At 40.7% G+C, this 15572-nt stretch overlaps 1 protein-coding gene across 1 annotated transcript; it reads left to right on the top strand.

Annotated features, from left to right (window-relative positions):
• Positions 1–6933: 6933 nt before the first annotated feature.
• On the top strand, positions 6934–15272 carry LOC142554679 (uncharacterized). Its single transcript, XM_075665345.1, has 5 exons — positions 6934–8644; positions 9254–9571; positions 9857–10304; positions 10389–11340; positions 15156–15272. The coding sequence occupies exons 1-5, from the start codon at positions 6934–6936 to the stop codon at positions 15270–15272; spliced, it is 3546 nt and encodes a 1181-aa protein (XP_075521460.1).
• Positions 15273–15572: the final 300 nt, after the last annotated feature.

Here is a 15572-nt window from a genome sequence, read left to right as displayed (position 1 = left end):
TACTTGATAGTTTAACAATAAATGGTTTGAAATGGACTTTTGCAAGAATGTAAATACAAAATGTAATGACATAAATATTTTTATGGATGGTCGGAGATAAAACTCATACGTCACCCCTTATTCCATTTAAGAAAGTTTGCACTAAAATACTCTAGTTTTACGTTTTGTAACAACTCACTTCAGTTAAAACTTAACACTGCCTAACAGTAACTTTTATGTTTAGTTTACAATTCTGGATATTTAAGAACTCTTGGTTCACTATACAACAAACACAAAACCTAGCGGTCAGACTTGATGTCTTGAGTTGTTAGTGTAACACATATTGATATTTGATGATCTGATATGATGCTGATAAGCTAGAAATCAAAAGATTAAGTGCACTCGAGATCTCTGAAATTGCAGGATTAAGAATAGTTGTGGTTGGTCTAAGCAGTTCTTCATGTTCGAAATCTACAAATTTATAGTTGAAAAACTCCAATGATTTTCTTTTCAACGATCATCTGTAATGTTCCCTGAGAGAATGGACGTGTCACTTTCATATCATTAAATGCTCATTGTGCTTTTGCTACTTCAAGTTTTTTTATTTTTATGAAGCTAACACACCATCTCGTGTGTTCTTTCCAAATGAGACAACTTATTGAACAACTTGACTTCAGTATCCTTTTAGATTTAACTCTTTTTTTACTTGTAGCAGTGCGTCGGTCAATTTTGACAGATGATAACTTTGCAGCTTAAGTTCATATACTTATGTGTCTAGACATCTTATCCCATTATGACTTAATCTTCTTAATTAATGTCTGAAAGATTTGATCTGGTTCAACTGTCCGAATTCTGAAATACATTTAAAAGCGATTGGCCTCGAAATAGCTGATATTGTTATTTGTCAATCAATAAAACTTAAGGGTACTTGAATATTCTAAAAATTTCTTCCTTTTTGGTGTTGACAAAACCTAGCTGCAAGTCTATACAAGAAGTTACATAAAGCAAAATTTACGAGGATTTGAGCAAGAAGATTTTCATTAAAAAAATGAAATATAATTTTATAGGTGCATAAAATTTAAAACATTTCCTATTACACCTACACAATTTTATTTTTTATCTTCAATGACCTGAGCCACTGCTTCCACCAGCTCTTCTTCTCTCTTCTTCTTCCAATTTTTTTTTTTATCATTACACTTAAATTATTCAAATTTAGCTCTTTCTGCTCACCGTTTTTTTTCTTCAAGCTTCTTGAAATCAACTACTTCCCCATTTTTGAGATCACCAAGTTGCATAAGATCAAGAATTTCTTGCAACTGACTGTCAATGGTGGTTTGAATATGATCAAATCGAGCATCCATGTGATGTATTTGACTTGATAGAGTTATACCCAAATTTTCAATATGACGCTTGGTTGCGACTTGATCAATGGTGAGTAGCGTGAATTTCTTTTCTTGAGAACCAAGTTCACGTAGAACGTCTCTCCGAAAGTTGTCAAAAGCAAAAATATGAGCAAACAGCTTTCGACATTGTTGGCTGTTTTGGGGAGATTCTTGATTTGCATGTAAACTTGATCGAGTAGAGATTTGGAAGAATTATTGTCGAATTCCGATAAGACATTTGAGTTAAGATCAGAGGGATACTCTTTTTCAAGAATTGGAGGGACTGATTGGAGCTGCAACTAATGGAGAAGAGTGAAACGTCTACTATTCGTTTTTCTTTAAAATATACTAGAAACCTTTTTTCCTTCCTTTAACAATTTTGGCCGAATATACTTACATATATATAAATATTTTTGTTATCAAAATAAAACAACTAACCTATTATTTTAAAATCCCTAAAAAAACGTAGTGCAAAACCTGAAATCGTCAAACTAAAAACCTAAAGCTAGCATTTTCAAAACAGCATAAACTCTTAAATCTTCTCAAAACCACTCATTAGCATAAAAGTCATAAAAATCTTTAAAGTACTCTTAAATCATAATATTGCGGAAAACTAGTGACGGTCCTCGGGTTGTGTGCAGCATCAGTCTAGCTAGTTCAACCATCAAGTCCTCCCATAACATTATAAACATCATGCTTACCTGCATCATTCACACCTAGTGAGTCTATTGACTCAGCAAACCTTAATCGTTATAACAAGTAATACATATATATTCACATGAAACAATGAACATACTTTTAATAAAAATAGATTTTCATGAATATGCATAAGCTTTAAACCTTTTTTCTTTCCTCATATCCTTTTCTTTCATCATAAATATATATATATATATATATATACATTTCCATTAAGGTGAATGACGTTCACTAATTGTAACTATCCTTTCATCATTCGGTCGATTAATCAATCCCAGCTGTAGCCATGGTACCAGGCTGCGATGCAACATTAGCCACTTTTCCGTTATGTGCCTTGGCCTGCAGACGGCGGGGACATCAGCGACACTTTCACCCGTCAACTGAGTCTTGGCATTAGATATCATCATATTCTTTTGATGGAAATTCGGTCGTTGGGTTCCCACAGGGCTTTGTCTCATAAACTGGTTCCCTCACGAATCCCTATCTCCTTACCGTCACAATTAAATCACTTCCTTCCAAACATTCTTCCGCATTTCCATCATTTTAGAAAAATACATGCAATGTTATCATTTTCTTTTAAACTAAACATGCAACACGTCTTATAGCATTTATCATTTTTCATCATAAAATTCCATAACCTTTCAAAATAAACATTTTTAGTATTCATTTCAGCATTCATGGCATTGCCAGGACGTCTAACATTTTTTAGGTGTTAAATGTCTGTTTTGCCCCTGAAACTCGAACTTTCCCATTTTACCCTTGGACCTTAAACGACGAGCCCAATCCATCCAAACTTACCATAACACTTTAAAATACACCCATAAATTTTTCTTAGATGTAAATTTAAGCTCCTTGACTAATTTCCCAATTCGTTTTAAAACTTAACCTTATGTCCCGATTTTAACCCGAATCGACTCGAAACTTAACCAAACTTGAACCAAAGCTTTTAAAACACCTTACTAACCTTTTTTGAAGGATATGTTCTAGCACCTACGAGGGAGCTTCAAACACAATATTCTCCATGAGCTTCAATAACTCGTGTTCTAATAATGTAAACATCGATGAATTAAATCGAGTCTGGTTTTAAACCAAGCAGAAAATACTCGAAATAATCCTTCGTTAAGAAATCTGATTAATTTGAAAGCCTTTTACCTTGTGTGAACTGAATAAATAAAATGAGGGGGGGTCAGTTTTTGCATGTATCAGTTTAGTTATGGTGAAAACTGAACTGATAAAATGACGAATTGATCAAATCAGTTTGAAAACAATATTAAACAGTTAAGTACACAAGATATGTTAATGGATGTTTGGAGACTTCAACTACTCCTACGTAATCCCTTCTACGACCTTGGACAGGATCCACTAGAAGACTTTGATTTATACAATGTTTTGTACAAATCCACTCAACTTAGGACTTACTCTACTGCCTAACTGAACTCCTAGCCTAGACTGAAGGCAGCACCTTCCAGCCAACACTTATTTAACGTCTATGTGTTAAAGACTACATACACTAGTTTATTGTCTTTGTGCAAGACTCACTCAACTTATCAAAGCGCTCTGTTTCTGTGTATATGTGAGTGATGGTGTGTGTGAATATGAGAGAACTGATATGAAAATGTTCTTACACACTGAGAAAAATGTGCTTCTAATCTAAGCTGATAATACTTTGAAGTGTTCCCTCAAATCTGGGCTGATTTCTTATTGTAACCTGATATTAGTTGAGTGTGCCCTTATTCTTCACACACTTCTATATATTCTATATTTTGTCGATGATCTTGGTCTGTATTTATAGAGGCTACCAAACCGTTCATTAAGACACATCAAATATGTCAGTTGCTATTTGAATATGTTCCTCGATATTTGTGCTTGTCCTTTCTGAAAGCCATTATGAACACCTTGACTTTACGCTCTGCTGCAACGTTCATTATTGTCCTTTGACTGGATAATTGCTTTCCCTAATGCACACAGCTGGATTACACTTAGATAAGCTTGTCGAGTTCTGCAATCTGGTCGGTTCATAACTGATGTTCTGAACTGGTCATTTGAACTGGTCTTTGTGAGAACCGAAAATATTACAATAATTAATATTGGGAAGAAATTTTATTAGCTAAGATCCTTTTATTGGAAATCCTTGTATGGGAGATTTTATTTTTGAGAATCTTGATGATCAAGTCAACAATATTCTTATGAAGGCATGCATATTTTCGAAATTGGGAGGATATATTGCAAAATTTGGGGAGATATCATGCAAGGCTAAAGGAATCAATGTATGGAGTTAGAAAATTTCGAAAATCAACTAGATATTTTGCCTAAATATTGTATTGCCTAAGGATGTAATGTCATGCTAGAATAAGCTTCAAGAGGGGAAGCAAATCCTCCCCTCCTTTGCACCTCAATTTCGAACCATTAGATTAGGAGGGAGGAGAACTCGATTTGGTAGATAATCAGCAGCCATGGAAGGATATTTTTGAGCAAAAAATATGAGATTTAAGCCAATTTTGTGCAAGATTTGAGCACCATATTTAACACCCTTCCCTCCACCTATAAATACTTCACCACTCCCCCTCATTCTCACACTCAAAAAAATTCGAAAACCCTTGCTGAGGCTCTCGAAATTCAGCATCCTCTCCTCAGCCAAAATCCACTCAAAGTCGTCCAAGGAAAATCGCGCCGAAGTGCCGCCGAAGTGAGGATCAAGGAGCGACCTATCTTCTAAGCCAATCATCCACGTTTTTAGCATCAAATATTCAGTAAGTGGGCTATTTTAAACTTTAGCATCGAATTTATGCATACATGTGTTCGATTTTGACAAGAAAAATAAATAGTCGAGTACAATCTTCTTTCTACTCTTTTCGTGTAATTGTCATACGATTTCAAAAGCACTGTGAGGAGTCGACTGTATACGGGAGGGAATCCCAACCACGACGTACCCTTACGCGGTGGGGGACATAACCGCTATACGGCCTCGCCCCCTTAGAGGAGTAAAAATTAGGGACTGACGTCAGTAAACCGTAGAAGGTAGATGAGTCGCAGTGCTGTGTCGATGTTATACCTGTTTATGAAGTATGTATGCAAGTCATGTTTTATTCTCGAAATTTATGCATGTTGTCTTCATTGTGCTCGATTTTCCTCCATTTACTGAGTATTCCCAAAATACTCACCCCCCTTACAACCGTTCCCAGATAAGCCCGAAGAAGAACTCGAGGATGAGGAGTCCGAACAGTTCTGGGGATGGTGAACGCTCAAGGAATTCAGTTTAAGTTATTATTAAGTAGATTTACGTTTTCGCATTAAAACTATGTCGTCTTATTTATTTTGGTCACTGTAAAGACATTGGTTATTTAATTTGAGATATGAATCTTAGACTGGTTTCGGTTTAAACTATACTACAAAGGCTTGTTGTTTTCAATTGTGTGGTTGTAAACGACGCCGGTGTCAATCCCGAGTTTCGGGGCGTTACATTTAAGTGGTATCAGAGCCGCCAAGTTCGTAGTCCGGTTGGGAAAAATCGATTTCAAAAAAAAAAAACCCTAAAAATTTTCGGTGGAATTTTCACTCGAGGTCGATGCTACCCCCTCCGAAATGGCCCAACGAGCATGGCTCATCACCCTAAAGTCGTGAGCACCACGCTGAAATCGCGAAAATCCTTCGTTTAGGCCTCTGAAACGTCGTTTTTGCCGTTTTAGGAAAGTTTTGCAACCCTTATAACTTTTCGTAGGAAACTCCGAATTCGATTCCGTCAACTGTTCTGGAATCCTCTCGACATATGCTTCGAACCCATATGTCTAATTCCAAACTTTCCATTTTTGAAAAAAAAAATTATATATTTATTTAAATTTCGAAAATTTCATATATATTGCATATTCTCACTTGTTATATACTGTCTATTTCGGATTCTGAGCATTTCCATTTTTGATTTCAGGAAATGGCTCCATCTACTCCCATGCGACCCCGTACTCGTGTCCAAGCTGCCCTTCGTTTGAAGGAGCTTGCCCTTCACTACCAGTCACGCCAGATTCGGCGACTTAGAGCCTGATTAAGTGAGAGGAGGAGTGAGGTCGAAACCTTAACCGCTGAGAAAGAAGAGATTCAGGTCCGCCTTAATCAGTCTATCTATCAGGGTGAACTAGTTAGGCGAGATAACATGGACCTACGGGACGTCATAGAGCAATGCAAATATCAAAATGGAAAGCTACGAGAGGATGCGGAGCGCTGTCGCAAGGAACTTGAAGAGGAGAAACAGCAGAATGCCAAGGGTAAGAGGAGACTCGAAAATCTAAGTGAGGCGATAAGCTGCATTGCCAAAGTGAACCATCAGCTGACTCAACAGGGTGAAGCACTGAAGAACAAGATCAAGGAGAATAAGAAGGGGTACGAACTACGCCACCAGAGCACCATAGATCTGTTGGACGAGGCAGAGGCAGATGTTCAAGAGTGGAAGGCGCAGGTGGCCCAGCTTAATGCAGAGAATGCCCAGCTTAATGAAGAGAACGCCCAGCTCACCCACATGGTGGAGATACTGCAAGAGGAAGAGCCGGAAGAAGAAGAGCCGATAGAGATCGATGAGCCCATAGCTGCCATAGGAGATGGAGAGATAGATGATTAGAGTTCCTTAGTTACCTTTCCTTATTACTAGGAGTTTATCCTTCCATTGTTGCTATTTTATTTTCAGTCAGCATGACTTATTTCCATTCAGTACGCTTTGTTCATTCAGTTGTTTCTTTAAATTCGAAAATTAATAAAATATGATTATTATTTATCTCAGTCGTGCATCTATATTATTTTTGTTTATTTACTCAGTTGTTCCAGCATAACTTACCTATTCAATCTTGTCGATTTATACCACAAATTCTTAGAAGCGTTTGACTTGTAGGAAATGGCCGGTAGACCACCAAGACAGAACCGCAACCCCCGTTATGCTAACAACAACAACAACAACAACAACAACACTAATGAAGAAGGCAACGGGCCTCCACCTCAGTTCAATCTCAATCAAGCAGACCTAATGGCCATAGCCACGATCGTGGCGACGACACTTCAGGGGTTAGTGAACCCCAATGCAAATCAGCAGCCCCCACCTCCACCACAGCATGGGGTCAAGTTTCATTACGAGTCACTGCGCAAGAACAGGTGCCCAACCTTTAGTGGTGCTGCCGACCCCGAAGTTAGCCAGAGTTGGCTAAAAAGCGTGGAAACTCAGTTGAGACTGTTGGAAGTCCCGGATGCACTAAAAGTGGACGTGATAGTGCCCTTCTTGGAAAACAAGGCAGCTAAATGGTGGGAAGCAGTCTCGCCAGCTATGACCGCTGCTGGACCAATCACATGGCGAATCTTCCGAGAAACGTTTCTGAAACAGTACTACCCAGCAGAAGTCAGACTGCAGAAGCTAAGTGAATTTGAAAATTTCAGTCAGGCTCCAGACATGTCAGTGGTCGAATACACCTCTCAGTTCAATGCCCTCGGATCTTATGCTCCAGCAATCATGGCAGACGAAGTTCTGAAATTGCACCGCTTTAAGAAAGGGTTGAACAGCAGGATCCAGTCAGCTCTAGCGGTCTACCAACCTGCCAACTTTTCAGATTTGATGGGTGCGGCTATCCGAGCCGAGGCTGATATTCGTCGAAGAGAAGGGGAAAACAGGAACAAGCGACCCCTTAACAGCCAGCCTTCTCAAGGGAGACCAGTGTTCAAGAGGCCTAATCAGTCGGGTGGACCTCCCTCAGGGAAATTCCCCGCCACTAACTATCAAGGACTCAAGCCATGCTCAACATGTGGCTTCAAGCACTCCGGGGAATATCGAAGGGCCAGCGGTGTATGCTTTGGATGTGGGAAAGCGGGGCACCGAATTGCAGAATGTCCTACCGTCGCCAACCGACCAGCAGGGCCAAACAGAGGAACTGGGCCAAATACGGGAGCAGGCTCTAGTAAACCAAAGGAGGACAAACCCAATGCTAGGATCTTTGCCATGACTCAGGAAGAGGCTGACGACGCAACTGAAGTCGTGTCAGGTACCATTCTAACTCAATCAGTGCCTGCTTACGCATTATTTGACTGTGGCGCTACGCACTCCTTTATGTCTAAGAGGTTTGCTAAGAAATTAGGACGTAAGCCCGATAAGCTAACCGAACCTTTCCGAATAGCCACACCTACGAGTAGAGCCATGGAAACTGATGAGATTTACAGAGATTGTGAAATCAGTATCAATAACCAGACTTTTAGCGCCGACTTGATACAATTGATCATGGTCGATTTCGACATCATCCTAGGGATGGACTGGTTAGCAAGAAACAACGCAGTAGTAGATTGTAAGGGAAAAGAAGTCAAACTCCGAACCCCAAATCAGGAAGAAGAAGTGTTTCACGGTAAATCCAAGGGACGAAAATCACTATTGTCCGCATCTCAAGCTTGGAAAGCCATAAAATCCGGAGAAGACATCTACCTAGCAATGGTCAGTGAGGCAAAAGAAGAAGTCGAGCTGAAACTGGAGGACATCCCGGTGGTGAGAGATTTCCCAGATGTTTTCCCAGAAGAACTCTCAGGGACGGTCCCGGACCGCGAAGTGGAGTTCGAAATCAACCTGGTTCCCGGTGCGGCACCGATCTCTAAGGCATCGTACAGAATGGCACCAGCCGAACTCAAGGAGTTAAAAGAACAACTCCAAGAATTGCTAGATAAAAAGCAGATTTGACCAAGTGTGTCTCCGTGGGGAGCTCCAGTACTCTTCGTAAAGAAGAAGGACGGTAGTATGAGATTATGCATCGACTACAGAGAATTAAACAAGATCACAATCAAGAACAGGTACCCTCTACCTCGGATAGACGATCTGTTTGATCAGCTTAAAGGAGCCGCCGTCTTTTCTAAACTGGATCTGAGGACAGGTTACCATCAGTTGAAGGTCAGGGCTGAAGATATCCCCAAGACAGCCTTTCGAACCAGGTATGGGCATTATGAATTCAGAGTGATGCCTTTTGGTCTGACCAATGCACCAGCAGCATTCATGGACCTGATGAACAGAGTGTTCAAGCCATTCCTGGATCAGTTCATAGTGGTATTCATCGACGATATCCTCGTCTATTCTCCTGACGAGACGAGCCATGAAGAGCACCTTCACCTTGCACTGCAGACCTTAAGAGAGAATAAGCTATACGCTAAGTTCAGCAAGTGTGAATTCTGGCTAAGGAGTGTGTCGTTTCTAGGACACGTGATTTCGAGAGAAGGAGTGTCAGTGGAACCAAGGAAAGTAGATGCAATTACCGAGTGGCCGAGACCTAAGAACGCCACCGATATCAGAAGCTTTCTTGGATTGGCGGGTTACTACCGAAAGTTTGTCGAAGGGTTCTCCTCGATAGCCGTGCCACTGACGAAGCTCACACAGAAGAATTCTAAATTCATCTGGGATGACGATTGTGAGAAGAGTTTCCAGACATTGAAGGAGAAACTCGCATCCACACCAGTGTTAATATTGCCTGCAGAGAATAAAGATTTTACCATCTACAGTGACGCATCTAAGGAAGGTCTGGGATGCGTAATCATGCAGGAAGGAAGAGTGATCGCCTACGCATCAAGGCAGTTGAAACCGCATGAGTAGAATTATCCTACTCAAGACCTGGAACTAGCAGCGGTTATCTTCGCCTTAAAGATTTGGAGGCACTATCTCTATGGTGCTAAATGTGAAATCTTCACAGACCATCAGAGCCTCAAGTACTTGTTCACCCAAAAGGAACTTAATATGAGGCAAAGGCGATGGATCGAACTTCTGAAAGATTATGACTTGACCATAAGCTACCATCCGGGTAAAGCGAACAAAGTGGCCGATGCGCTAAGTCGGAAGGGCCGTGGCAAGGTAACTCTAGAGTCCCTCTCTGCCCAGCCATGCCTACAGGAGACCGTCAAGTTAAACCAGGATCGAGGCCCGGTACTGACTAAACTTAAGGAGCAGGTCAGAGAAGGGAAGTCTCAAGATCATCAGATTGACGATAAGGGAATATTGTGGATGAAAGGGAGACTGTGTGTGCCCGACAGTGATAACCTTCGCCAAGAGATAATGGCAGAGGCGCACAAGTCAAAATTCTCAGTCCACCCAGGCAGTACGAAAATGTACAGGGACCTCAAGAATAGTTTCTGGTGGAATGGCATGAAGAGAGATGTAGCTGAATTCGTCTCCAGATGTCAGGTATGCCAGCAGGTCAAAGCAGAACACCAGCGACCTGGGGGATTACTGCAACCTTTGGAAATTCCCGAATGGAAGTGGGAGCATATCTCCATGGATTTTGTGGTAGGATTGCCAAAGTCTAGGCAAAGCCACGACGGTATATGGGTGATCGTGGACAGACTCACAAAGACTGCACACTTCCTATCCGTCCGCATGAATTACAACCTCGACAAGTTGGCTCCACTGTACATGGACAACATCGTGAAACTGCATGGAGTGCCAGTTAGCATCTTATCTGACAGAGACCCGAGGTTCGTTTCGCGTTTTTGGAAGAGCTTTCAAGAGGCCATGGGAAAGAAAGTGACCCTAAGTACGGCCTATCATCCTCAAACCGATGGGCAAACGGAGAGAACCATACAGACCTTAGAAGATATGCTGCGAGCGTGCGCTCTTGAATTCAGTAGCAACTGGAGCACTCATCTACCCTTAATTGAGTTTGCTTATAACAACAGCTATCACAGCAGCATCGGAATGGCTCCGTACGAAGCCCTTTATGGGAGGAAATGTCGGTCACCACTTTACTGGGATGAAGTGGGAGAAAAAGCAGTGGTGGGACCCGAGCTAGTACAGATGACAGTGGATAAGGTTAAAATTGTCCGAGAAAAGCTCAAGGCAGCTCAAGACCGACAGAAGAGCTGGGCAGATCTTAAAAGAAGACCTGTAGAGTTCAACGTGGGCGAGAAGGCTTATGTAAAAGTCTCGCCTATGAGAGGAGTTGTCCAATTCAGTAAGTCCGGGAAATTGAACCCTCGATATGTTGGACCCTTTGAAATCTTGGAAAGAGTGGGCACGCTAGCATGCAGACTGGCATTACCACCAAGCATGTCAAGGATACACAACGTGTTCCATGTGTCCCAACTAAGAAGGTACATTCCAGACCCGAGTCACGTATTAGAAGTAGAACCGCTCGTGATCGAAGGGAACTTGGGAGAAGAACTGAAATACGAAGAAGTTCCTATCAGAATCGTGGACACCAAGGAACAAGTCCTCAGACGACGCATCATTCCCTACGTCAAAGTGCAGTGGTCCATTCACACTGAGCGGGAAACAACTTGTGAAGTTGAAGAGAAGGTGCGAAAGGAATATCCCTACCTATTTGGAGACCAAGCCAACTCCAGTTTCGAGGACGAAACTCCTCATAAGGAGGGAGGGATGTGAGAACCGAAAATATTACAATAATTAATATTGGGAAGAAATTTTATTAGCTAAGATCTTTTTATTGGAAATCCTTGTATGGGAGATTTTATTTTTGAGAATCTTGATGATCAAGTCAACAATATTCTTATGAAGGCATGCATATTTTCGAAATTGGGAGGATATATTGCAAAATTTGGGGAGATATCATGCAAGGCTAAAGGAATCAATGTATGGAGTTAGCAAATTTCGAAAATCAACTAGATATTTTGCCTAAATATTGTATTGCCTAAGGATGTAATGTCATGCTAGAATAAGCCTCAAGAGGGGAAGCAAATCCTCCCCTCCTTTGCACCTCAATTTCGAACCATTAGATTAGGAGGGAGGAGAACTCGATTTGGTAGATAATCAGCAGCCATGGAAGGATATTTTTGAGCCAAAAATATGAGATTTAAGCCAATTTTGTGCAAGATTTGAGCACCATATTGAACACCCTTCCCTCCACCTATTAATACTTCACCACTCCCCCTCATTCTCACACTCAAAAAAATTCGAAAACCCTTGCTGAGGCTCTCGAAATTCAGCATCCTCTCCTCAGCCGAAATCCACTCAAAGTCGTCCAAGGAAAATCACGCCGAAGTGCCGTCGAAGTGAGGATCAAGGAGCGACCTATCTTCTAAGCCAATCATCCACGTTTTTAGCATCAAATATTCAGTAAGTGGGCTATTTTTAAACTTTAGCATCGAATTTATGCATACATGTGTTCGATTTTGAAAAAAAAAATAAATAGTCGAGTGCAATCTTCTTTCTACTCTTTTCGTGTAATTGTCATACGATTTCAAAAGCACTGTGAGGAGTCGACTGTATACGGGAGGGAATCCCAACCACGACGTACCCTTACGCGGTGGGGGACATAACCGCTATACGGTCTCGCCCCCTTAGAGAAGTAAAAATTAGGGACTGACGTCAGTAAACCGTAGAAGGTAGATGAGTCGCAGTGCTGTGTCGATGTTATACCTGTTTATGAAGTATGTATGCAAGTCATGTTTTATTCTCGAAATTTATGCATGTTGTCTTCATTGTGCTCGATTTTCCCCCATTTACTGAGTATTCCCAAAATACTCACCCCCCTTACAACCCTTCCCAGATAAGCCCGAAGAAGAACTCGAGGATGAGGAGTCCGAACAGTTCTGGGGATGGTGAACGCTCAAGGAATTCAGTTTAAGTTATTATTAAGTAGATTTACGTTTCCGCATTAAAACTATGTCGTCTTATTTTTTTTGGTCACTGTAAAGACATTGGTTATTTAATTTGAGATATGAATCTTAGACTGGTTTCGGTTTAAACTGTACTACAAAGGCTTGTGGTTTTCAATTGTGTGGTTGTAAACGACGCCGGTGTCAATCCCGAGTTTCGGGGCGTGACAGTCTTGAACTGATTTGGTGAAATTAGTTGGCTCATCAGCTGAACTGATTTCACGGTTTTAGTTGAACTAGTCAGCTGGGCTCTTCATCAGTTGAGCTTTTCATCAGCTGGCCGAGCTTCTGAAGGTCTTCTGCTGAACTACCTATCATCTGGACAATCTGTTGAACTGGTTCAGTTTGTGCAATCAGTTGGCGCTTTCAGTTTGCGTCTCGATAGCTTCAGTTTAGGCTTGGTAGCTTTCTGCGCAATTAGGTAAATTTACTAGAAACAAAATAACAAGTTTTCTTAACATCAAAATCAAGATTGCAAACATGAAATGTTCAACACTTTTCCATCCCAAATCAAGCCAATTAAAACCATAGAAAGGCCTAGAATGCTACTGAAAATTTCTGCCCTTGTTGAACAAAACATAGCCCTAACAATTTGTCAATTCCTTCGATTCTAGACCCTAACCGATTGGACCAGGCCCGGACCTACCCTCATAGGACATAGACTGAACCCCTTAAGACCCACTTGGACCAACCCTAGTGATCCATGAACGAGGACGTGTATGGTTCTTCCTATTGTGCACGACCACTCCTAGGTTGCACCCTAGCCGTGCGCCCCTCCTTTACTAGCCTCTCTAGCCTTTCATGGACCACCATGACTCGATGATAGGACCATCACAAGCCCAGACCCTCGCCTCGAAAGCACCCCGCGCGGCATCTCCCTTTTAACCTTCCAAACCTTGCCCTTGCTCTTGTTGAAACCCAAAAAAAGGTGCAACCCTTAACCTCCTTTCCAACCCTTCCACAGCCCCCTCTAGGACCATGAATAGACCCCTTAGGATCCTTGAACACATCCCAACAGCAGCACACAGCCGCGCCCTACAATAGACCCAAACCGTGCCTTAGTTTCCATTTGATCCCAATTTTTGTTCCTTGCTTTTCCCTTGCCGTCCAGCCCTTACCCAAGCTTCTATGGACTCTTAAACATGTTGAAAATGTACTGTCCATAGCCCTACCATGGTAGCCTCTTTGTGCAACATAATCATTGATTTAAAAACACTTGAACTCAAGTTTTATTCATGTTTTGCCATAAAACAAAAAAAATAAGAAAGTGAATCATATTTTTCATGCAATCCTGTTTAATACACATAATATGGTATGAACAATGAGTGAAGAAATATTAAGGTGTGCCTTTGCGTATTTCACACACGAAAAACAATACTTGATGCGAGAGACGTTGACGGAGAACGGGGAGAAGACCTTGCTAAAATTCCTTCAAATCCACGTGAATAGCTTTAAAAAAAATTATGGTGTGTTTTTGTTTGTTGATGGTGGAAAAATCCCTAGGTTTCTAGTATTCTAAACATGTGGTTGAAGTGTTTTGGGTTTAGGAAAATCTATCTTTTGATATAAATAATTGGATAGAAACCAAGGCTTAATAACCTTATTATAATAGGCCCATTAAGCCCATTATAGTGTATGTAAAATATTTCATTTAGGAAAATTTTCGAAAATATTATCCGAGTTCCCAAAAAGTCCTTATTTTCGTCAAAAATCGATTACCGGTTTAAAATACGATTCGACTTGTAAAAACATATAAAAAAGCCTTGTTTTCGAAATTCTCATTTAAAATATACCATATATTAAATAATTAAAAATAATCATTTAATAAAAATATTTTCCCTTTATGTTCCCCGGTCTCCGTTCCTCGGTCGCGTCTCGAAAAACACTTAAAACACATTTTTATGCTTTCTAACATAAAACCCTATTTTATATATTAAACATACCCACCATATTTAATTAATGTTATTAAAACAATTCAATTAGTCATTTTCCATTTTTCATATATTTTCATGCAACTGGATTATGTTATCGTATTTTGGACATTACAATTCATCTCTCCTTAAATGAAATTTCGTCCTCGAAATTAAGACTTTCCGAATAACTTCGGGTAGCGACTCCTCATGTCCGTTTCAATTTCAAAAGTAGCTTCCTCCGAATGATTTAGGCACTTGACTTTGACTATTTGAATAACTTTATTCCGGAGCCTTCTTTCTTGCCTATCCAGAATTCGTATAGGCATTTCCTCATATGACATATTTGGAATCAACTGCAAATGTTCATAATTCAGTACATGTGAAGGATTTGACATGCACTTTCGTAGTATCGAGATATGAAACACATTATGCAATCTAGCCAGCATTGGTGGCAAAGCCACTTTATAGGCTGATGTTCCAATCTTCTCTAAAATCTCAAACGGTTTTATGAACCTCGGACTGAGTTTGCTTTCCTTGCCTAATCTTATAACACCCTTTGTAAGTGCTATTTTCACAAATACAGGGTTACTTACTGCAAACTCTAGCTCCCTTCGTCGCTTATCCGCGTAGCTTTTCTGGCTACTTTAAGCAGTCTTCATCCTATCTCGGATTTTGGCTACTAGCTCTCCAGTCTGCTTGATCAAGTCCGGACCAAATTCTCCTCTTTCACCAACCTCATCCCAATGTAACGGTGATATACACTTCCTTCCATAAAGTACCTCGTAAGGAGCAATACCTATAGACGATTGATAACTATTGTTAAAGGTGAACTCCACTAGAGGTAACTTCGGTTCCCAACTTCCTTGGAAATCAACCAAAAGAGCGCAGAGTCAATCCTCCAAAGTTTGAATCACCATTTCGGATTGACAATTGGGTTGAGGAAGAAACGTTGTACTGAACAACAAGTTCGTTCCCATCGCTGAATGCTGACTCTTCCAGA

This window comes from Primulina tabacum, chromosome 8 (genome assembly GCF_025594145.1).
Source record: "Primulina tabacum isolate GXHZ01 chromosome 8, ASM2559414v2, whole genome shotgun sequence".
Classification (NCBI taxonomy): domain Eukaryota; kingdom Viridiplantae; phylum Streptophyta; class Magnoliopsida; order Lamiales; family Gesneriaceae; genus Primulina; species Primulina tabacum.
The sequence above is the reverse complement of the archived record's forward strand: the minus strand, read 5'-3'. Positions and strand labels throughout refer to the sequence as shown.

Bases quoted from the DNA above. Each gene is read 5' to 3' on its own strand.
- LOC142554679 (XM_075665345.1), top strand. From the start codon at position 6,934: ATGGCCGGTAGACCACCAAGACAGAACCGCAACCCCCGTTATGCTAAC. The intron at 9,572-9,856 runs GTCTGGGATGCG...ATCCGGGTAAAG, and splicing joins CAGTGACGCATCTAAGGAAG to CGAACAAAGTGGCCGATGCG. The intron at 11,341-15,155 runs GTGCGAAAGGAA...TCACAAATACAG, and splicing joins CTTGTGAAGTTGAAGAGAAG to GGTTACTTACTGCAAACTCT.